Source organism: Perkinsus marinus, assembly GCF_000006405.1.
Source record: "Perkinsus marinus ATCC 50983 genomic scaffold scf_1104296943978, whole genome shotgun sequence".
Classification (NCBI taxonomy): Eukaryota; Perkinsozoa; order Perkinsida; family Perkinsidae; genus Perkinsus; species Perkinsus marinus.
In genome coordinates this window covers 62,659-85,092 of record NW_003211622.1, presented here as the reverse complement: position 1 = coordinate 85,092, position 22,434 = coordinate 62,659, and the positions used below count along the sequence as shown (strand labels likewise).

At 49.0% G+C, this 22,434-nt stretch overlaps 8 protein-coding genes across 8 annotated transcripts; 5 read left to right on the top strand and 3 right to left on the bottom strand.

Moving 5' to 3' along the window:
* Window positions 1-2,176: 2,176 nt before the first annotated feature.
* Window positions 2,177-2,352, bottom strand: Pmar_PMAR025345 (hypothetical protein; the record flags this gene model as incomplete). Its single annotated transcript, XM_002780871.1, has 1 exon — window positions 2,177-2,352. A coding segment is annotated over one exon (176 nt), but the record flags the coding sequence as incomplete, so codon positions are not given.
* A 4,357-nt stretch (window positions 2,353-6,709) lies between these two features.
* Window positions 6,710-6,997, bottom strand: Pmar_PMAR025344 (hypothetical protein; the record flags this gene model as incomplete). The annotated part of the gene is made up of 1 exon (XM_002780870.1): window positions 6,710-6,997. One exon carries the CDS (start codon window positions 6,995-6,997, stop codon window positions 6,710-6,712), a length of 288 nt encoding a protein of 95 aa, XP_002780916.1.
* Window positions 6,998-9,823: 2,826 nt separating this feature from the next.
* Pmar_PMAR025343 (3-hydroxyanthranilate 3,4-dioxygenase, putative) lies at window positions 9,824-11,058 on the top strand (the record flags this gene model as incomplete). Its single annotated transcript, XM_002780869.1, has 8 exons — window positions 9,824-9,939; window positions 9,985-10,069; window positions 10,117-10,214; window positions 10,256-10,304; window positions 10,344-10,425; window positions 10,659-10,735; window positions 10,777-10,844; window positions 10,998-11,058. 8 exons carry the CDS (start codon window positions 9,824-9,826, stop codon window positions 11,056-11,058), a joined length of 636 nt encoding a protein of 211 aa, XP_002780915.1.
* Window positions 11,059-11,427: 369 nt separating this feature from the next.
* On the bottom strand, window positions 11,428-13,088 carry Pmar_PMAR025342 (Craniofacial development protein, putative). The gene is made up of 8 exons (XM_002780868.1): window positions 13,002-13,088; window positions 12,850-12,953; window positions 12,706-12,804; window positions 12,563-12,661; window positions 12,157-12,281; window positions 11,972-12,107; window positions 11,545-11,681; window positions 11,428-11,500 (listed from the first exon to the last, which is right to left on the bottom strand). The coding sequence occupies exons 1-8, from the start codon at window positions 13,075-13,077 to the stop codon at window positions 11,440-11,442; spliced, it is 837 nt and encodes a 278-aa protein (XP_002780914.1). The 5' UTR covers window positions 13,078-13,088; the 3' UTR covers window positions 11,428-11,439.
* A 1,349-nt stretch (window positions 13,089-14,437) lies between these two features.
* Pmar_PMAR025341 (hypothetical protein) lies at window positions 14,438-17,437 on the top strand (the record flags this gene model as incomplete). Its single annotated transcript, XM_002780867.1, has 14 exons — window positions 14,438-14,581; window positions 14,650-14,717; window positions 14,796-14,903; window positions 15,019-15,148; window positions 15,328-15,455; window positions 15,692-15,814; window positions 15,864-15,927; window positions 15,979-16,079; window positions 16,128-16,197; window positions 16,297-16,378; window positions 16,422-16,517; window positions 16,562-16,706; window positions 16,748-16,923; window positions 16,971-17,437. 14 exons carry the CDS (start codon window positions 14,438-14,440, stop codon window positions 17,207-17,209), a joined length of 1,674 nt encoding a protein of 557 aa, XP_002780913.1. The 3' UTR covers window positions 17,210-17,437.
* Window positions 17,438-17,569: 132 nt separating this feature from the next.
* On the top strand, window positions 17,570-18,874 carry Pmar_PMAR025340 (conserved hypothetical protein; the record flags this gene model as incomplete). Its single annotated transcript, XM_002780866.1, has 5 exons — window positions 17,570-17,719; window positions 18,021-18,161; window positions 18,201-18,324; window positions 18,399-18,529; window positions 18,761-18,874. The coding sequence occupies 5 exons, from the start codon at window positions 17,570-17,572 to the stop codon at window positions 18,872-18,874; spliced, it is 660 nt and encodes a 219-aa protein (XP_002780912.1).
* A 179-nt stretch (window positions 18,875-19,053) lies between these two features.
* Pmar_PMAR025339 (hypothetical protein) lies at window positions 19,054-19,843 on the top strand (the record flags this gene model as incomplete). Its single annotated transcript, XM_002780865.1, has 4 exons — window positions 19,054-19,245; window positions 19,285-19,362; window positions 19,425-19,642; window positions 19,780-19,843. 4 exons carry the CDS (start codon window positions 19,054-19,056, stop codon window positions 19,841-19,843), a joined length of 552 nt encoding a protein of 183 aa, XP_002780911.1.
* A 316-nt stretch (window positions 19,844-20,159) lies between these two features.
* On the top strand, window positions 20,160-20,737 carry Pmar_PMAR025338 (hypothetical protein; the record flags this gene model as incomplete). The annotated part of the gene is made up of 4 exons (XM_002780864.1): window positions 20,160-20,254; window positions 20,450-20,523; window positions 20,565-20,654; window positions 20,697-20,737. 4 exons carry the CDS (start codon window positions 20,160-20,162, stop codon window positions 20,735-20,737), a joined length of 300 nt encoding a protein of 99 aa, XP_002780910.1.
* Between the last annotated feature and the right edge of the window lie 1,697 nt (window positions 20,738-22,434).

Here is a 22,434-nt window from a genome sequence, read left to right as displayed (position 1 = left end):
AAATGACGCTTGATCTGATACGAACCTATGTATACAGTAACTACGGCAAGGAGATGACCGCGTGTTGGTCCCACTGAAAGTCTGCCGGGGCTGTGAGCCTGATGTCCACGATGACCGTCGTTGTGAAAACCAGTCGAGAGACAACCACTTCAGAGGTCGTCATTGTTAGTGTGTAGGGAAGATGTGGCAGCGATACAGCTATTTCGAAAGTCTGAAACGTGAATCCGACAGTGTAGGAATATATGTTTGATTTCCCCACTACATCACGGAAATTCCTATACGATTTACTGTGTAAGTGCGGTGCACTTAGTGCACAAGAACCGATAAGAGTTTCCTTGTTTTTACCAACACGCGTAGTTGACCTCGCACATATTCCCTTTGCAATTTCATGCATTTCGCTAGCGCTGTTGAGTTATGATCTCGGTCGGTTCCTACGCATGAACCCAGTCTACCCCTATCGTGCTCTACATTTTTGGTGCTCGGTGCTGGGGAGATAGCAGCACCGCCCACTAAGGTGGATGAGGACTATCCAAGCCTCCCTTACCCTTCCCAGTTCAGCATTGTATACATCATACATCATGGTTCGTCCGGCAGCCAGACCCGTGGTCTCTCCTCGGACATTCATCCGGACTGCCTCCGAGCCGTACGTGCCGCTGACCAATGCTTTGCTCGACAGCGCAGTATGCAGCTGAAGTAGGTGGAGTTGCCCGGGAACGGAGGTTCCCTTTGACTTTTACTTGCCAATAGTTATTCGTCCAGTCCGAATTGATTGTATCGGGGTTGGTTACCCACAGAGAGAAGGCGTAACGTTGGTATGCTAGTAGCTCATATCGTAGCTAACAGGATTGTAACCATACATATGTTGGATGGGAAGGTCACAACTAACCTCCAACATGGCTTGATTGTTGGTTGGTGTAGTGCAATCTACTACAGTGGGCAGAGGAAGCGTCCCACCGCCTCGACGGAAGTGGGCCGGGTTCGGAACCCCCACCATGCATTTCTCTCCGCCCTGAATCGATGCTCGTCACCTGTAGCTAAGCTCGTTCCTACCTGAGTCAAAGAGTATCCAGTTCCACTCGGTGCCGTAACGATGACGAATCCTCCAGGACCATTGCTGAGGTCAGTCGTGAAGAAAAAAGTCATTTCATGACGAGCGGAGCGAAGCAAGCTACCTAAAGTCGGGAACATACTGCCGCATAGCTTGCCATCCGACTGCGGAATTTCATATTAGCTGTGATGGCGTGCCGCTCTGAATGCCCCCTTGATAACGAAGCTTAGTGTGTTAGCAAAAACAAAGGAGCGCCCCACATCACCATCGACGACGCTTACCAGGACTAGCGACGACGTCAGTGAGGACTCCCAACACTCCAACATTTCTCATCCGGTCTAACCCATCGTCAACGAATGGAAATGGTGGGAACTCGAACGCCTGCCAGAGGACAACCTAGCCTCATTACAGAACGTCTTCAGACTTCTCCGTTTCGGTCGGCAATGCTCATACGAGCTGACCACGTGTTTGCAGCATCGGTGACAGGCAGTGCCGTCGATGGGTTATCAACTCTAAACTTGCAGTAAATTTGACTTGCCGCTGGGATGAGTTCACCTACGAAAGTTGTCAACTTCGTCCAATCACGACACTGTCGCGGGACCTGGCTCCAGGGTATAAATACACAGGTTGTTCTCATACGCCCATTGCCTGTCAGAGAGGGTTCCTCGCCCTTGTGGGTTAGAACCCAATAATTCGACACTTTCCGGCATTGCCTCGACCTGCAGAGAAACGCGCATGAAAAAATGCCTTTCAGACCAGTCCTATGTACATCAAGGCACGTGTAACCGTCAGGCAGATAAATTGTAATGGTTGAATAGGAGCTCAGTGCTTGATAGGGTCGGTGCAAGGTCGCCATAAAGGAAAGCTGAGGGAGCATCAAAAACATAGTGAAGCCAAGGTTGAACCAGTAAGGTATTTTCCTACAAATATGTAGAGGACATTGTCCTGCTCTCCTTTAAATGGACGGGCATTGACAACATCATTGTCATCGAGAATAATATGGGCCTTACCCCACAGCTGGCCCGTGGCTGGCTTCTTATACCTGAGCGCCTTCAGCTCGCCTACGACCTCGGAAGCCATAACAGCTCAACGGGCCGGGAGGAATCGATAGAAGAGCGGTATGCTCACTGTAGTCCGCCTTCAACCAACGTATAGTGAGAGTATTCGTCCTCGACGTTCGTTAGTTCAGCGCCTCCCAGTCTACCAGGGAACCAGCCGACCCCATCGACCGGCAGAGGCAGTGCCTTGATTGACAGGGTGTAGCGTATGTCGCCTTTCAAAGGCGTCATCTGAATAGGTGACATGATGTAAGTGGTAAGTGAGCTACTGACATCATCTGGGAAGATGATTTTAATGGCCGCGTCAGTGCTGCTGATCTTTTCCAAGTAGCATCTCCCATTGAGGCTCCCACAATGCATGCCATCAGGAGGGTAACACCTACGGCTGACTAAGCTTCTGATCATGCCTGCTGCTGTGCTACCATCCCTCACAACGACCAATTTGAGCTGTTCTGTTCTGATCGAAGGCGGCGGCTCTCCACGAAGTAAGAGGCCAAAGATAGAGCCATAGGTGACTACCGCCAACAATAGGCCCGAGGCCGCTGCGTTCGCCTGACCACCGTAGTTCATATATGAGAACAGGCGAGGTGCACAGCACCTGCAATGCTGAGTATGATTTCTCTGGAGATACTCAAGTCACCGGGGTTATAAAGCAAGGCTGGGGTTTGGGCGTCGAAGACGCCCTGGGCCGGCCAATTCGGATCGGTCGATCGAGCACGCTGTAGCGGCGGTCTGTTAGGACTAATTTCTGAGGAGGAACAAACTCTCGAGGATCGCGAAGTTACGAAGGTGTGGTATAGAATAAGGAGTCTCTGCATGCCTCACCTGCTTGCCCGAGTTCGAGCACTGTATATGGGTTAACGACGACGTTGTCCATAGCAAATATCCACAGGTGAGCAGCATCGCCGCTCCCCAAGATGGACTCATGAGCCACTGCATTTAAGACCTAATGCAGAATAACTACGTGATCGTGTTGCTTGTCGAGTTAGGATAACTACCAGTTGATACGTGCTGTTGTCTGCAAGACCATTTCTGCTATCAAAAACGATGCCTATGTTACGTTTACGCCCGTGCGTTCGGAACCAGCACCTTGACTTCAGATAGAGCAGATCGCAGCCCCTAAGGATCACCCTTTCGGCAAAGGAAATCCCTTAGCCTCATCAGTCCACATCTCTCTTATGACTTGTCCACACACTGATTGTTTAGCCCTACTCATCCGATCAGCTGTGGAATCTATGTCTGAAAGTGTTTGGCCGTATTAATGGGGATACATGTCTGGCTGATGGTCGTTGGATAATTCGACAGTCATAAGTTGAGCAACGTATCGATATCGCACTCGAGTTCCATTGTCCCGATCGGCCATTTGGGAGCCATGAGTCTCGTATTCGCTTACGCCGTGCCATAGTGGCACCAACGTGAAGTTTACGTCGTTACGGTATTTTCGTCGAGCCTTGCATTGATATTAACAATCGAATTCAAGAGTGATGGATCTTGGTTTTCTCAGCGATATTTCGGCCATTTCCACCCTAGGGAAATTCCATTTCCACGACAAAGCACCTTCATAGGAAATTTCTACACAGAAGACTCGGAAATTGTCCTCTAAGAACATACATAGAGTATGAGGATCTAAAGGATTTATGAAGAATTTTCAAACTCTGTCTTCGCCCATGATGCCGATCCACAGTGTGGATGTTTTGTTAGCATTCTCATGATATAGAATGGGATGCCTCTCTATACCTCCTGAAGTGGCCTCCTCGAAAGTCAAAGCCTTGTCGGTCGATATGAGCAGATCGAAGACACTAGTGTCCTGCACCTGCATGGTTGAGTCGATGCCAACACTTGTGAATAGTCCTCACTTGGACTATGAGCTGAGTCGCCCCTTGCTGTGTTCCGTATATAGGGCTGGTGACAGGATCCCCACCTGTCCTGAATTCGACAATCACTGGTGCTCGTGCCTCGACTTGACGAGCTGTGAGGAAGATCGATGCAGCCATTCGGGGTGGCTCTACGAATGTCACTCGACCAACCTAAAAGGTGTTGCCGCTCCGTGGTCGGTCGATGGCGGCCTACATGGGCGTGATAATTGTTCTCCACACCATAAGAGTAGCACAACTTGGCGTCAATGATGGATGAATGACTCACGACCTCCTCATTAGTAGCTGCATGTGAGTGGGAGTACCATAACCCACCCCGACTGAGGCTGTCCTTAACAACAACCTGGGAGTTGTCTCAAGATCTGCGACAGGCCAATGCTCGGCTCACAATCTCGGGGGTTGGGCTTCTAGACCACCCGAGTGGAACGGTCACTGTTGAGGGGTCGTCGACCGACACAGTAACAGAGTGGCCAACCAGGTAGGAGGCAGAGTTATCGGCAAATCTACTCGACGAATCGATATCACTGAGAGATGGGCTCAACACCTCGCTCGGCCTTTCAAAAGATCAAATTCTTCCGCCGTAATATGGTCCCCCGGAATTATATTTTCACCAAGGGAAATAACCTGACATATGTTCAACGTAGTCGGTCAAAAATCTTCAAGCACATCGCCGTCCTGTAGCCCAGGATCTCCAGTGAAATCGATTCTTGTAGTGGAGGCCGAGACAACCGTGATTGACGAGATGTAGACCGCATCGCAGTTGTCGTTATTCTCGTCACATCTGGCAATAGGAATAGAAGCTTGTGAGTGTGCACATCGTATTCTGTTGTGATGTACAAGATGAAATTAAGTTTATATAACTATAATTTCTAGTGCTTACAAAACTATTCGACTGCCGTCTTACCGGACATGTGTCGTGTCCAGGCCTTGGAGTAGAATATTGCTTTCGGAACCCCCAACATCAGTGACAGCCGAGCACTGGTCAGGGCAGCCAATGTATACATTATAAAGAGCGGCGTTTGGATTGCCTGGTAGCGTCAACTCCCCGACAGACGCTCTCTTCGAGACCCCACCATTATTGGAGCTACAGTTCTCTGCTGGTTGAATGAGTCTAAGGTAACCAGGAGCAGAAGACAATCCATGGCCCTCCAGCTCAAATCTGACAGGGACATGGGCTGAAAAAACGAAGTTCTTCACTCCGGTCGGTCCGGAAACTGTGAACCTGAAGTTTTCAGTTCACAGGGGGCCGCATAGTGAGGCTCACCGGAAGGCCGCCCTCCAGAGGGATCGATCGCGACATCCCTCACTATCGGCAAGCGGACAGAAGCAGACAACCGCCGGTCCAGATGAGTCCAACGTTATTGTGTTAGAGGTAGTCCCGGCGTCGAAAACGGTTACGTTTGAGATTTGAACACCTGAGATGCTTTCCCCCCGAGGATTTTGCCAGCCCGCTGACCTCTGTACAAGGCGAATGTGTTTGCTTGAGTTATCCCGCCCATCTCGAAGGGATTATTCTGGCAGTCCTCGTAGCCGAGGGAATATGTTGGGTCGAACCTGATCCCCGAACGAGGCGTACAGAGAGCCTTGTCGTGGAGATCTGCTTCGCTGTGTGGGACCACCAGGAAAGTCTATGCTCCGATGGATATCAGCCTCAGTTGAGGAGTACGCTATGATGAAGCTCTAAGGTTCCAATTCGTCACCGACTGCAAAATGATGTACACTCTCATTGTAGGGTATTGATTACCTTTATGTTATTGTATTTTATATTATGTTATTGTTTATTATCATGCCAAATTATTATTATATTTATGATTTATCCATTTTTTCAAAATCCCCTTTTTGTTACTATTGAGGATCTCCCATTGGAACATGGTACCAACTATGCTAGCCGTTGATGATATGAATGTAAAACGACCATAAAATGGACGAGGAGTGCCATCCATTATGTTGGAGGGGCGTGAGGTTCTCACCTGATTCCTATGATAGGGCTATAGGTGTTGCCCTCAGCATGAAGGCCGAAGGGGATGTTCACAGTCGAGTCAGCTTTTGTACTAACCGCAAGCTTGCCTGGTTGGGATCGAGCTATTGGAGCCTCTAGGGAACCTGGCTCCTGGACTAGTTGGAGGGGATCCCAGTCGATCTCTCCGACCTTGATAAGATGCAGTCAACAGCCGCCCCAGAGAGTGGGAGCATCTGACCTTGTGCCAGTTGGCGGTAGCTCCACATTGACTATCACAATAACACACATCGTATCGCTTGCTGCCACTGTATGATACCCAGTCTGAAGCCGTTATCAGAATCGAGGCAGCGATGAGAGTTCATACTGGTGATTGAGAAGCCTCCGAAAATCCTCTTGTTATTGACCAGCGCTCCAGTTAGACTACAGTTGGTCGGTGAAAAGCAATGAGAGATTGCGAGATCACTGGTCTCGTTAGCCACCTTGCAGTGATGTGCCTCGTCAGTGCTAGGTAATCTAAAGCAAACTCGCAAGCCAATGTGATGATCAACGTATTCGGCATGGAGTTATAGCGACAGTCCCCACCCAGTATCATGGCTATGGTCAACTATACGGACCCTGGAGTCCACGGAATTGATACCGTCGCATCCCAAGGGAGGGCAGTTGACCTAAGTTTAGTCGTTATGTCCGTTCAACAGTAGCGGCGATCTTTACCGCAATGTTGAATGGGAAGCCTCCAGTGACGCCTGTGAAGGTGTTCGTACAATTTGAATCAACAGGTGAGCAGACGCTGACCGTCCAGAGTAAGAGTGTCCCAACCTGTCAAGTGTCTCAAGCTAGAAGGGACATGATAGTAAGCATCGACCTGTTGCATGAAGTCGGTGTAGCTCCCACAGCCCTGGTGAGCAGGACAGTAGCAGATCCCGAAGGTGTTGCCCTGGCCCCATGGATGAGTCGTCGTTCCAAGCTTCGACGAGACACCATTGAAGGTAGCAGATAAATATGCAGTAGCCGCGTCCGGCGTTGCGACGTAGTTTCCTGACTGTTCCTTATCGAACATCAGTAAGTGTTCCGTACCTCCCGTGCATGCATCGCCATTCGGACATAACACGTCTGAAGCCTCTGCTGTTCCACATTGTTGAGGTATAACAGAACCTTGCGTGTGGGCCGATGAGTCCACCACAGTATGCTGGGAGTTCTTACCACTATCGAGCAGAGCGTAAGGAAGAGTCCACTTGAAGATGCCCAGATTGCCTTCATAACCATCATACGCCACTGTACAGCCGCCACTCGTGTGAGATGTCTGACCTGCCAACTCCAGAGACTGGATGTTGAAGCAGCAAGGAGCACCTCTCAAGCCGAAGCAGTGGACTTTATACTCAGCCAAGCACTGAGAGTTACTCGACAGGAGACACTCAGAACGGCTGATACCGTTGACGATGAGCTGGGGGAATATAACGTAAGACGACGAGTCGAAGGAAGAGTCTTTCGAAAAACAAAATCGAAAGACGCCGCCCGAGAGAAACACTGTTGGCGCACTCCCATTGTAGTCGCTCCTGAATAGCAGGAAGTAGTCAATAACACTAAGAGCGAGCCCACCTAGATGCAGACGATACCACAGATAGTAGTGCTCCCAGAGGTGTGGTCCCGCTCAACAAGGGACTAGAATCAATCAATGCGGGACCTGTAGGCATAGGCTAAGGCTGATGGGCGACCGAGAGTTATACCCGAAACTGAGCCTCCTGATGACTGTAACAGGGAGCAGTCGATGCTCGTGAGTACACAGTTTGCGGCATAGTCGGCAGCATCAGCACCTGCCAATCGAGACAGTAGCTTGTCTTTACGCTGGTCTGGCTCACCGGTCAGGCCACCACAAAGGCTACTGTCCACAATTCGAAGTCGCGGCTCTTGTGTGAAAGTCAAAGTGTCCGAGGCAGACGATGCGGCTAAGGCGAATGACGTGTAGTTGGCCCCGGCGTAGAGCTGGATGCTGGCTGTGCTGGCCGAGGACGCTACTTCGACACCGTCGCGACTGAAATGAACCTGAATCAAATCGGATGTTCAGAAAGACGACGTAGTAGCGATCATAATAGGTTAGCTGACGGAGATCTTGCCCACGAATGACGGAGATCATCAGAAAAGAGTCCGCTAACATATGCCAATCTACCGTCGTTTGTGTGCCATAGGGCAGAGTGTCGAGCCAGTCTAGGGCGTGGGGGAAGATTGTAATGACGGAGCATGTAGCAAGGAGGACATTGTAAAGGGACATGCCTATCAGCATCAATCAATGCTAGTGGGATGAGACATAGTCATTTCCAAGAATGGCTCCAGGTGTGACCAATCAGCTTCGCCTCGAACTTCAGACCCACTAGAGCCCCCATGGAGTCCACACTAGCGCCCAACCGGGTTCCCAGCAAGTTCATGACAGTGTAGATTCTACATAGTTATCTGCTGTGAAAGAGAGCTCTGCTTATCTCCGATAGTTTGGCATAAATGGCCCTCCACACTGGCGTTTTTTCGCGAAGTGTGGAATCTATCATTCACTTCACGCAATTCACGTTGTACGTAAAATACGGGTGCATCTCGATACCAAAGTCCTCCTGTGAACCAGATAAGGGAGCTCTCTCATTGCCAATGGCAATGACTGCCATATCGGTAACACGGAGAACTGTGTCGCACAGGTTGTTAGTTCGTCGAAGGCCATGACATAGTTCCCTAATGCTCTGGCGGCACGCCTGAGTCCTTTGACCATCCTCTGTGAGAGGGCTGTCGGAATTCGGAAGTAGCTATTATCTATGGCGTTCCCATGCTCGTGGTCGAAGTGCAGCCAGAAGAAGAATGTCATGAACACACGGAACCCTCACGTGAGCATAGCTGCCATTCCCATCGATGTCAGGATATGCACACTCAAGTGTAGTCTTCGCAATTCGGCTACTATCTCCCTTAATGGAAAGGTTTTATCAGCACCAGCGATGCCCGATAGAACGCGATACGATGGGCATTAAGAAGATGTGAGAGTTCGTATGATGAGGTCGAAGGCACGCTGCTGTTGTGGATCCATTGTTTGGATTCCGTACTAAATTCTTACAACCCTGAAACCAGCGATATGTTCTTTCTCGTGATGCTTGGTGTTAAGTCCAGCTGAGTTGGATAGTAAGAGATGGTATGGGGTAACCCTATTGGGGTTAAGAGTTGGCGTTTGGAGAGGATGAAGCTACTGGTATGCCGTGTTGTTCTGCTACCACTGACGGCTCAACATCCTTATGAAAAACTTCCGACATTCCGTTCTGTGCGTCATGTTCATTGAATCAATTGTGGAGTTCAGAATCGATTCTAACATCGTATTGTACGTGTAAGAAGCGATTTTGGAATCGATTCTGAGTTTCGAAATCGGTTCATTAAACGACCCCGCACTCGCACGAAGCGCGTTACACGCTTTCTTCGTTGTTATAGGGCTTGACGGAGGTTCGATTCCTGGTGACGGTTTTTTCCGCAATTTTCTTGGACCATTATTCTTTACTCAGTGCTGCAAAAAATGTTCGCTTTCCTCAGCTGAGCTCCAAATTTTCCTCACTAATCATAAAATTTTATATACGAATTGGGAGAATATATACGACTAGTGTACAGACACTAACAAGGATTTTCCAAATTTTCCTCAGAGTTTTCATACTGTCACCAACACATGTGGTTGACCATGCGCAAATTTTACCACACTGTCTTTACTTAAAACACTCCTATCATCAGCCTTCTCGTTGGCCTCGTCACAATGACCAACGACCTCAGGTCAGAAGGCCCAGTATGCGTAGAGGAGTGGGTCAAGCAACACTCAGTGAGCTTCTGTCCACCCATATGCAACAAACTCATGCACAAACAACATCTGTCGATCATGTTCGTCGGTGGCCCCAACACTAGAACTGATTTTCACTTGGACGAAAGCCCAGAGTTCTTCTGGCAGCTCAAAGGCAACATGCAATTACCGATAATTGAACGAGGAAAGAAACAGTAAAAACCGTTTAATACCAGATAACGACAGGTCTTCCTCTGTAGGGTCGTTGAGATTAAGGAAGGGGAAGTTTTTCTCCTCCCCAGTAGAATACCACACTCGCCTCAACGTCCAGAGGCCGGCAGTTTAGTAACAAATTCCTCTCGCTAGCATAGTGATGATATCTCGTGGCTCAGGGGCTTGTTATTGAGCGAGCTCGTGTGGAAGGAAAAGAGTTTGACGCCTTGCGGTGGTACACAGATTTTGACAAGTGTGATGAAATCCTGTGGGAGAAGTAGGTCTATGGTGATCTACTGAGCAGACTTCCGAGCTCAGGTACTTCTATTGTGACGATCTCGGTCGAGATTTGGTACCAGTGGTTGAGGTAGGCCTTCTTGAGCGAGCGTATGATAGGTCCTAGCAGGAATTCAAAGCCTCTGAAGCATTTGCAACAGGCCGACCGACGGTTGGGTCGGTGGTAGCAAATCCTCCACTACGCCAGGACTGTCAGACGAGCGTTCCGCGGTAACCACCATCAGCATAGAAAAAGCTTGATTTCAAACCGTAGTCCGTTCTCCCTGAAAGATTGGTTGCAAGCGCACGAACAAGACCTTTCAAAACCCGACTCGCGACTGAGCCTCTTCGGAGACGACCACCCAGAGAAAGGCTTTACAGTCATCGTTATTGGCGCCGGTGAGAAATGAAGCTCTCGAAAGCTCCTGGTGAATTCCGTCGTCAGGCACGAGGGAGACGAAATACGATGAGTTCATCGAGAAGAACGAGGCCTTCCTCTACGTTTTTCGTGGTGGAATTGAAGTAACCATCGGCCTCGTCTTTGTTGAATATGTGAGTGTCAGGTTTCGAACAACGGTATCGACCCTAGAGTGGTCAAGGCCGGCGAATGCTTGATTCTAAGCGGAGGAAAGTCCTTCCAGTTTCGACTCTCAGAAGACAACATTGCGCTCCTTTTGAAAAGCACAACCCCCCATGATTGTTAATTCCTAAGTCGGTTTCAACACTTGGGCTCTTCGTGTTGCTATTAATACTTTCAACCACCTGTGAACGAATTCACAATCAGATTTTCCATAATTTTCAAGACACAGACTAACAGAAAATACAACATCCACGTTTCGGCTTAGTTTCTCCTTGAGAAACATGCGAATGCCGGGTCCTGCACACTCGGCAAAGGAGTGAACACTGATGAGTTCTCCTTTGATACCATATATCCTTAAGGTGTCGAATTAGTGTAAAATGTGGGCCTATGCTAAGCAGCGCGGGAGGTGCCCAAACTGATTCCGAATAAGTGTCTTGTTCAAGTCGTTCCACCGTGCCACACCTACTGCTTTCATCCGTACGTCGTGGCGTTAAATTCCCATTCGTTGTACTTCTCCCATCTCTAAGAATCAGCGTTATCAATATCACACTGATCTTTGAAGTGAGGGTAATGTCCAAGGTTCGATTCCCACCGATAGCATATTCAACCAACTACTAAACTCAACCACCCAGGCCCGATAAAAAGATCAAACTTTCGGCTGCGCTGTTTGACGCGCCTTCTTCTCCGCCTCTTTCCTCTTGTCATATCTAAAAAGTGAATAACAACTCCTTCCCACAAGTCACCACGCTACTCCCGGGTATCAGCGGCCTCAAGGAAGGCCCTTTTATGAAGGTACCCGTCTCGTCGGTCCTTCTCGAAGAGACCATCGAGCTCACTGGAAGCTTTGAAACGACTCCATTCGGCTGATGACTTCTCTACTGATGTCACCTACGGCCGAGATGTTCGAATTCACCTTGTACAAATTTTATGTTACGGTTTAGAAATTATTGGGAAAATGGAAAATTTTTTTCTGCATAAAAACACAAAAAAACACTCATTGATCGCATCTGTTGCCGATCGTTGATTTCAAATTCAGATCGAATTCCTCACCCATAATTCGGGAATTACCATTGTTTTCTCATACTTTTTCATTGAGTACCATAATTCAACCATAATTCAATTTGCCATAATGGCAAATTTTTCACCGAAGTATTTTCCATTCCAATCGACCGACTAACCTGTCCAGCCCTGAGGCCCCTTAGGTATGCGTCCAACGAGCCCAAAGAGCCCCCCAGAGCCGTCTTGAGGTCCCTCTGGGCTTTGCGTAAATGCTTAGCTCCTTCCACACTAGACTTTGACACTACTCTTCTCACACTGAGCGATCAAAGCAAGTCACCGATGACGATGATCGGATCGATGCTACTTTACGGTCCGGCCGGCGTATTTAACATGCGAGTCAATTTCGACCTTATCAGCTTTGCGCACTTCCGCCAGCACCTTAGCCACAGCAATTGGCGCTCCTAAGCCATTCGATGACGCTCGTGCTTCCTGAAATTAGATTCTTGACAGATTGAGTGATCGAGAAATGCTATCAGCAGTGTTGGAATATATGTTTCGTGTTTCCTCAGCTGGGCTGAGAAGTTTCCCAATATAATATTGGGATCTATACATGAATTCGGATAAAATATGCAAAAACCAACAATACTTTTTCCAAAATTTCCCCAGAATTTTCATATTATCACCAACACATGTAGCTGCCTATGTGCCTATTTCAACCACGTATTGGCAAAAAAGAGCGTCGACCCCGGCTCGAATGAGAAGATGCTGACCTTTTTGTAGCGAACGATGTCTATTTCTTCCGGCGAGTCCTTCAGCGATGTGGAGGCAATTTTACTCAACATTTCCCCCAACCCACGTCGGGTCCTGTCCTGAGCTGTGATGATCCATCACTGCTCGAGAAAACGCGATTTACTTTTTGACGTTCTGATGTTGCCTGTCGTCTGTTGAAGCTCTCCCATAAGGAGTCTCTGTGGGGTTCACTGGGAGGAACGTACAAGCCGTTTCGAGCTTCCTGAAATCACAGATGTGTTCGCTGAATTGATTGTGATAAATTGACTTTCATTGTGGCATATTCTTGTTGAAGTCTCTGGTCTCTCTCTTTTCTCGCGTCTTCGTCAATTTCTACTACTGCAGCTTCATCGCCGTATGAAGACTCTGAGCCTGCAGGGAACCCATCCAAGGTGTTTAGATGATTATCATGCGTATCACTTCCCCCACTATCAACATAGTCGGAATCATCTGATTCGTTGTCATCAGACAGCAGCTCGTCGACGGCCGCTGACATAAGGCGAGCGCAACTACTCCTACAAGCAGGGGTGATCAACTGATTCTGCTCAGTGCGTGGGCATCAGTGCGTCTTGGGAAGCAGGGCGTGTCCAAACACTGTCACTAAACTTTGTGTCCTAAATCACTAAATTTCAGCGCGCGCCCTTATAGTCGATATATAGCGCGACTTCGTTTAAACGGCGTTAGAGACCGAAGGGAAACAAGTGAACCAAAAACCGAAGGGAAACAGATGAGCCAGAAACCCGAAGAGAAACAGATGAACCAAAAATCCGAAGGGAAGCAAGTTAACGAAGAGGGTTCAGCGGGCCAGGCGGATCTGTATCAAGTCCATGTCTCATTGGACAAACTCGACTCTCGTTTTGTGAGCTACATTTTGATTTACCTTCCAAAGAAAAAGTCTTCGAGAGGTCTGGCATCGGTATTCAGTCTTCTTTTTACCTACCGTGCTTCTTCCGCCGGAGAAATGCATTGTCGTGGATGCCAAGAAACTTTGATCATCTAATAATCAGGGGCTTAGGACCGATTACTTCTCTGTCAACCCGCAAACCAACAACTCAACTCGTAATGCGTCGATGAATTCACTTTCCACTCAATAATTCAGGTCAAAAGTTTCGCTGACAAGTCCCCAAGTTGAGCAATCAAGTGCAAGTACATCAAACATTCCACCACTCCTGTGGTCGACCGAAGCTCGAAAAGCCCATCAGCATCATTAATAAGTGATCTTCGATGAGTCATACTGTTCGAAGTATAGTGATCTGCATGGTGAATGATATAGTGTTGGGTTTTGCAGCTCAAAAAAAACCTGACGTGTCGTTAACCCTGTTGGATCTTTGTGGAACCTGGCAAGTAATAGCAGTTGATATAACCTCCGTCTCAAGTCTTGACACGCGAGATTTTTCACCCACTTAATCGAACAACTGTTCAGCCAGTTTGCGTTGATACCGTTCGCGTGGAGGAAGGTTTGAGCAGCCTCTCCGACGTAGGCGTATCTCTCTCTCTTCTCGTCAAAAGATATCACGTACGTTGACGGAGGGGAATCTAGCGGTAGCGGGTAGTAATAGCAACATCATACCTCATGCGGGAAAGGCCTGCACGGCATATAAAAATAGCGGTTAGTCGAGTTATATGTTTGTCTATCCATCCAACGGTGTGAAGGATGTTCTTTTTCTTAACCTTAGGCGCGCATAAATCGATTACAGGGGCGCGCGCGTCTAATTTAGTGATTTAGGACACAAAGTTTAGTGACACGGTTTGTTTGCGCCGGGAAGCAGTTTAGCTTTTTCTCTCGCTTTCTTGCGTCTTCTTGGAGTTCCTCACATGAATGTTTTCAGTGGTGACTTGTCGTAGTAGTAGTTTTGATGTATTTCCCCAACGAAGGGCTGTCTTCAGCGGGGTATAGAGCGGAGGCTCTACCACCAGCGGCTACTCATGCCGAATTCCAACGCAATATGGATATCAATCGCCTCACTAACTCGATAAGGACCTACTCCTTTATATGGCTGGTACGTTGTGGAAAGCGGCGTGAATTTGAAAGCTCGTCAGGGTGAACGAAGCTGATGATGTTGCTTAGGTCGTTGGGATGGTTGGGATCTTCGATTCAGTAGTGTCTATGATAACCGATGGTAAAGCCCAGGAGATGTACTACGTATCACCGTCATCGATGTATTAGGACGATATCAGTCTCATGTGCATGCGTGCAGACTTGTTGCTGAATAGGTATTTGCTTCGGTCCATCGTAATATGCTGTGCGAGTTTCGTGTTGTTGGCCTGGGAGATGCGAGAAAGCAGAGTGGCGACGGTTACGGCATGCATACTATATTTATCGTAGTAACGGGGGTTCGAACCGGGGTTGGCAGTAGAGCAGCAGAACGCGTTAACCATTATACAATTGAGTCGATGATCGGTGGAAAATTTGAATACATGGTGTATTGTTGGTCAGTTATGCACCCTTGCTTCTTCTGGAGTTCGTGGCTGATCTCTCCTGCTCGGGCAAGTCTGTCGAATCTTCGACCGTTTTATACAGCTGTCAGCCTTTCCTCGAGTACGATGGCTACACGTTGGTCTATAAGGTGATAACACGTTTGGGTATAATCGTTCGGGCGAATAATTCCTCCTCGAGATTGACGGTAGAGTAGTTTTCTTCGTGGAAACACAATAACGAGCGTTTGCGCATCTGTTGAATTGTTCATAACCTCTGTGATGAAAATCGGCATCGAAGGGGCATCCATTTGATAACGGACACTCTTAGGTCCACACACTAGTATTGTGCGCCTTCGCCATGTACATGGGTTGGCTGCTCTGCAACTACTTGAACAAGACCAGAGGTATCAAGCGGCAAGAGAGGGAGTCCAGCACCTTACGAGCGGCAAGAGCTAAGTACTGTGGCAAATGAGCAAGTCTTTTGAAAAGGTCGCCGTGTTCGAAAGAATGGTCGGCGAGTAATAAACGTGGCGATTTTGTAGGATAAAGCTACGTTTCATAGAGGACAGCAACATTGTTGTACTGTAGATGGGAGCAGCAATATAGCAATGTCACGAATAATTCGTTGGAAAATATTGCTGTATTGAATCATGCCCGAATTTCGTGGCGCGTGACGCAATAGTTGGTCACAGGTGGCGAGCTACGAGCGATGCGATGATAGCAGCCGCTGCGTCCTCTAAGCGTGGCAGCCCAGTCGGAACTCCACTCAGGGGAAGAGTCGACTCTATGCAGAGTTTTTACACAGTCTCCACTGGGTAGTTAGAAATGTCATCACTGGGGATCGAACCCGATGCCTTTTGCCAGGTCTGATCTCAATGAACCTCTATTGGAGCGTATGGAGAACGGCGAGATGATGCCGAGCATCGAAGTATCATCCCCACCGTATCACTGTGTCCCCCCCTCTACTCGCTGATCTCAGATACCTATGTTGTGCAAGGACGACGATGAACTCACGCAGGATGAACTGTTATGCATCCGCGAGCTCAGAGAGAGGCTGAAGAACTTGGACCTGACCAGCAGGTGGCCTTTTTGCAGGGGGGGGGAATATCCGGCGATGAGTTTTGCTAGATACGTTACGCATGATTGGCTTAAGTTGGCTTGGTCGCGTAATCTTGATGTAGATAAGGCAGAGGCTCTGGTAGGAATCGTGTTTGCGAGAGTGTAATTGGTCGACTTGGCATGATCATCGTTTTACATGGTAGAGGTCTTGAGTTCGATTCTCTCTATTTTCATCTAGGCACGTCGCCATGAAGATCTTCTGAGGAAGCTACCCATCCGAGAAATACCAGAATCCGATATACAACGCAACTTCAGTGCAGGTGAGCTCACCGAACCGCTTCTCCCGCACGTCTCCACCGGCAGGGTTCAGCGTGAAGGCTGGACGTGACCTCGACGGGAGGCCCATGGGATGGGTGAGAATGAGGTTCATGGCTCCAGCAGCAATACCGATACTTTGTGGTGAGTATCTTTCCTTTCTGCGCACAGCGAAGATTTCACATCAGGTGTTAAATCTACATGGATGGCTTTGGATGCGGCTTTAGCTGATCCTGCATCGGTGCGCCTAGGTGTGTGTCTAGTATATGATTTTGCCGGTATTGGGATGAAGAATATTACACTCAACGTGGGAGATATCAAGAAAGGAGCTCTGTAGGTGGTTAGTGTTGAGGCCTTGTTGATGGATAATTCAGTGCCGTTGGCTTGGGTCACATCTCTCACATCAGCAGAGTCATGTTCGTGGACGCGCCGTTCATCTTCCGGGCAGCATGGGCGGCCGTGTCACCACTGCTGCCCTCGTCCTTGACGAATGTTGTGACCTTTGTGAACACCACTCATGATGGAGATGTTGAATGGTGTGCTGGTGTTTGTAAGTTGTCGCCGCTGGGGATCGAACCTGGGTCATGGGGTTGTCAGGTGATCCCAGCGAGCTACCAGCCTATTTAGGAGGTGAAGTCGATGGCGATTACTATCCTTGGTTGACAACCCGTCTGGTTGGTTCTCATCTGGCGTACCGCGAGTACTGGCCTACATCCAGCGGTCCTGAGGACATCTCGAGCGCCTCTACCAGCGGTAGCGCTTCCACCTCCTTTGGGCATCAGCCGCTTGATGATACAGCGTTGCCGGCTTTGGTGAATTACGAGTCGAGATTCTGATTTTGGTTGGGTCGAACAGTTGCCAGTTAGGGAACTCGATGTCTAGTGATCTAAATGGTGACATGGTTATGATGTCTGTCTAACACGTCTGAGGTTGCAAGTTCTATCCCCGGCGATGATATTTCGTACATTGTATTGATGACTGTTTATTCGAGAGTTACTAAAGCTAACATTACCTTGAAAGTTGTCTGAGACTGCGTGTGACCAGTAATTTGGATTCCCAGCACTGCAAACATTCGCTCCTGTATCAACGCAGATCTGTCGAGTTGTCAGTCACACGTGTTCCCATCTGCAAACTGATGACGAGCCTCGCCTATCATGATTCTGTTGGTACCATACCAGCAGGTGTAATTGGGAGCAATGGCGTCCAATGAATTGCACTTCGAACCTTACACCAAGTTCACGATCGAGGGAGATCATTCGATCATGCGGGGTTTGGCTACAGTCGGGAAGTTCACTACTGGAGAAGATTGTCCAACCAGCCTGGCATTAGGCACATCCGATGGAAAAGTAAGGGTGAGATCACCGCCGAGGATCAACATCACCGGAATACCCAGAGAACATCTTCGTCCCATGGCTAGGTGCTTATCATCACTCCAACCGCGGCTGGCGACAGAAACATTACTCAATTGAATATGCATAAGAAGGTTCACACAATATCGCGAGCGCCACCAGTATTCATGTATAGATAACCGCACTCACCACGTGGGTGACCACCCCACATGATCTGCTTTGTATAGCAACCTCTAGCAGTCTGTCAGTCTTCGATGTACGTCAGCTATCCCATAATCACTAAAGGCCTTCTCACTAGGTTGAACGCAACAGTGATTTCTTCTATCGTGAGATGCCAGATGGTGTCTCAGCATTGTCAGTCGCAGACGGTCTTCCGGGGTCCTCGCCCACTGAGGGCGGCGGGTCGGTGCTGTTCGCAGGGGGCGACTGCAACATAAGAGTGAGGCACTGCTTGCCACGCCTCCAGGCATCTCCCTAGGGCTTCGACCGAGGAGGAGGAGAGGTCTTCTGGACTATCACTGGCGACCGTGTGATGGCTTTGGACTCGTTGAAGCCCGCCGAAGACAGTCCGCAGCAGCTACCCACTTCCGTGCTCATCTGCGGTACCGACGACTATCAGGTGACGACTCACATCACAGCTTCAAACCACTGTTGAGGAAGATACGGATCCTAGCAGGAGAGGCAGAGGTCGTCGCTGATATCACTGAGGCCGATGCTGTGTGCCACCTTGTCTCCTTAGACCACCGTCACAGGTTCGGCTACGGTCTGGTAAATGGGACGGTGGGAGTCTATGAAGGCTCGAAGCGCGTAAGCCTGTACTTCGCATCGTCGCCTGCATTGCCGGCAGCTATGGCGAGCTCGTTCACGCCATGCCCCGTCGTGTCTTTTGGCCTTTACTCCTCATACTGAGGATAGCAAACACAGTCGTAAAGAGCTCGCAATTGGATGGATGAACGGCTTGGTGGAAGTGAGGAGGCAAAGCAACGGAGAGGTGGCTGTCCTCATACTCACCGACCCACCCTCGATGGTGATTACCAGGTTATCTTCAAGACCAGAACTGGCCCAGATCCTCTCGCTGCCGTTTTGAGCATGGATTACATCGGCAGTCCCGTGCCTGTGCTGATGGCGATTGATATCGAGGTGTCCTCGTAGGACCTATTCAACTGACTACCACTTTCAGGGCCGGGTCCACGCTTGGATGCCTCAGTCAGTCGGAGGTCCGTGTCGTCGTTGATGCTTCATATTAATCATTGCTTCTAGTAGCTCCACCTCAAGGAGAGTCTCCGCATACATGGGCACAAGCCAACGTTGGCGAGCAGCTGAGCTCAGAGATGCCAGTCGACGAGGCCCCTGTGAGTGAGGCCGTCACTGACCATGGCCGAGTTCCCCTCCAGGTCCTCGACAAGGCCCAGGTCAGCCGTGTCCCTGCCAGCTCTGATGCCGGGCCTCTCACCGTGGAGCTCTTCACCACTCCGGCTGGGGTGGTCCTACGACTGGCGGTGCCTATGGGCGTTATTATGAAGGTGGGTAGCACCGTCAAGACTGGATACTACCTGGTGTAGATCATCATGACTGCCGAGGGGCTCTTCGGCCCAGATGGACATGTCGTCAAACCAGAACCGCCGGCCAAACGGATCGAGGTCAATCCGACTTTTTAAGACTGTCTAACGTGGCGGTTTTCAACAGTTGCCCTACTGTGTAGGTTAACGTACCCATCTCTAAAGACGTGGGAACGTTGCTCAACATCAAGTGCCTGACGGGCGTTACAAAGGCTAGTGAGCTGCGTGAGCACGCAACAGGAAAGACCAGTGTGGTCTCAGGCCGGGAGTATACAGTACTGGAAGCCCACGCCCAGCTACCTAAATTTGCCATGTACCATTTCGTCGGCCCGAGCCTAGAAGGACAGAGTGTTCCAACAGGGTGACCTTACCGAATATCGAGGGGCCCCAGTTTTGCTTTCTGTAGGAGCGTGAGCTTCAGGATGACTAAGAATATTGACAAGTTCCGAACCTGGGTACCGTTGAAGACTTATGCACTGTCCTATGCGACTCTAAAAGGTTCAAGAGAGCTTCTACCTGGGAGATGGCTCTGCGACGGTCACTGAAGGGACTCTACAAGTAGCCTTCTTGCCATGCCGGAGGTACACCCCTGCGTGATCTCATGAAGGAGGGGTAATTGGTTTAGACCAGAAGAACGCGAGGCGTCATCAGGCTTGAAGATCTCTGTGAGCAGTGATGGATCAGTATGCATCTCAACCGACAGCATGCAGTTGGCCGCTGATCTGGTGGGACGTGTCTATGGCGACTCGGAAGCTTCAAGTCAACAGATACAACACCTTTGCGATGTTATGAGTGTAAAGGAATTGGAGTCAGTCTGCAGGTGGTTCGCTCCGTGCTGGACAGGATTAGTAGGGAGTTTCCTCAGCTTTCCGAAGACCATGGTAAACGTCCAAGAAGCGATGCAGCTTATCGAAGAGTACGACAATCTCCGACAGAAAATGTCGGCAGATACGGCGGAGTCAGCACAGACAGTGTAGATCATCTAGCCCTCTCACATCCCTCAGCGTATCGTACAGGAAGGGGTTGCTCGTAAGGATGGAGGACTTGAGGCTCTGTGACTATACTCTTGAGATGAGGAAGACTATGGTCTTCTTACAGAAACTCAGCCGTGGCATGATAGCGGAGTAAAAGCCTTCATGTTGGTTTCCGACCATGTTGTTATCCATAGTCACAACAAGCGTCGGAATAACCATGGAATGCTTCTGGACGCGCTGAGGGGGTTGAACCTTCTGATCAACCGTGGTAAGCTCAGGAGGATCCGCACTGTTTAATCGTCCTCGTAGGGGCCAGTCTCCGAGTTGGAAGGGCCCAAGCAGCGGTGATCGCTGAATGTAAGAAGGCAATCAAGAACAAGAATGCGGCTACCCTAGTTGGTGAGTCAAGTATGACTGCCGTCGGCCATTTCGAGTCTGCAGGTGTGATCTCGCAGGGGGGCTATCTTGGTCCATTAGCATGATGTTGATGTGCTTATCTTAATAACTCTAATCATTATTATCATTGATTATGAGTGATAGTCTCAAATCATTAGAGTGCACTTATTTGAGGTTACTCGAGCCGTCGGACTCAGTCCGACTAGTTGCTTATCGGGCCGTATATGAGTGTTACTGTCGGTCTCACAAAATTACATCCAAGTATGTATTCATGACGGTGGAAGGGAGTGTTTCTCATGTCTCCGAGTACACACCTCTTTTCCGTCTAAACACTGCATTGGATTACGTCTACTAACCATGAGGGAGAGAAGACTCAACTACAAACTACTCTGTGGAATCCACAGTGTAGATACCTACATTCTAGGGATCAGTGGGCATCCAGGCAGGGTCAGTCGGAGGTATGTTCTTCCTGGGACTTTACCGGAACTTCAGACGCAGATTTAGCTGAATAATTTACTCGATTGGATCATCCAGTCGAGTAAATTATTCATTTTTTCACATTCAATTTGGATGTGTCACTTGGAGTAGACATACAAACTGGGTTTCTCCGAGATAAGAGTCCGTATTCGTCGGAGGTTACGAGATGCGTCACGCGGAATTCGAAGCTTATCGTCTCATAGCTTCAACATCTAGTGGTATGAATGTCTTCTCTATTCAAGTTACATTCTTATGCTTTACCGAGAATCTGAGTTCATCACCAATACTGCTGATTACGACATGCAAGATATATACTGCCAACTTCTGGCGTGCTGTTGAGCTCCTCCAGGAGGAGTCATCCTAGACACCATTCAGATGGCCCCAAATCGTCCTGGACCTCTTTATTCGGGATTCTCTCAACCACATCGTGTTGAGGACATCTATCTTCAAATGACTAAGCTGAGCTTAGTGAGCTCGAACGAGTGCAGGCATGCATATATGCATGTCCGTGGTGATGAGTCGATGGTAACATTACAATCGATAATCGATCTGCTCAAATCAACCCGAGACCCATGCATTCGAAGTACTGCTGAGTTATGTCTAACCACATCGCGTTACGAGTGAGATGGGGTCGGTCTCTACTATCCAGCGCAATCCAGTACGCAATAACGCGAGATGAAACAAGTTTGGTTCATCGAGGCTCGATGATCTAGCTGGGTGAGTTGAGTCGCTCAAGTCAACACTCAAGTCGAGTGTTGATCTTTTCTGAACTGAATAGTACAGACTGTACTGTACAGTAACTGTACTACAGTTGTTATATACATTTGCCACTTCACTCTCCCAACGCAACACGAACCATGGAGACGGAAGCTTTCGTGATCGTCGACGGTTACTTGTAGATCCGCTAACAATGCCAACGAGTCACGGAAAGAAAGAAGAGCCATTCGTAACCAATAAAGCCTGTAATAGCCGCTAAGCTGGCGAGTCACAGACCGTAGGCTCAACAGTTTGGTCATAGACCTTGTAATAAGGGTCGGAAAAGAGTAGAGATATCAATGGCTATCAGCATGGTTGATATCGAATATTGGTGAGATCTGATCTCAACTAGACGTCATGTCTTCTGACATACGACATGTCGGCTTTATCGTAGGCTTTGGCCCTATCGTAGGCGCTGGCCCTATCGTAGGCGCACCACCACATTTACAGGAGATATGAGTACCCTGGCAACATCTCCACCGGGACTAGGCTGGTAAGCAGCCTTGCAATAGGAGCCGGGATTACCAGTTCGCTTCCGACAAAAAGCATC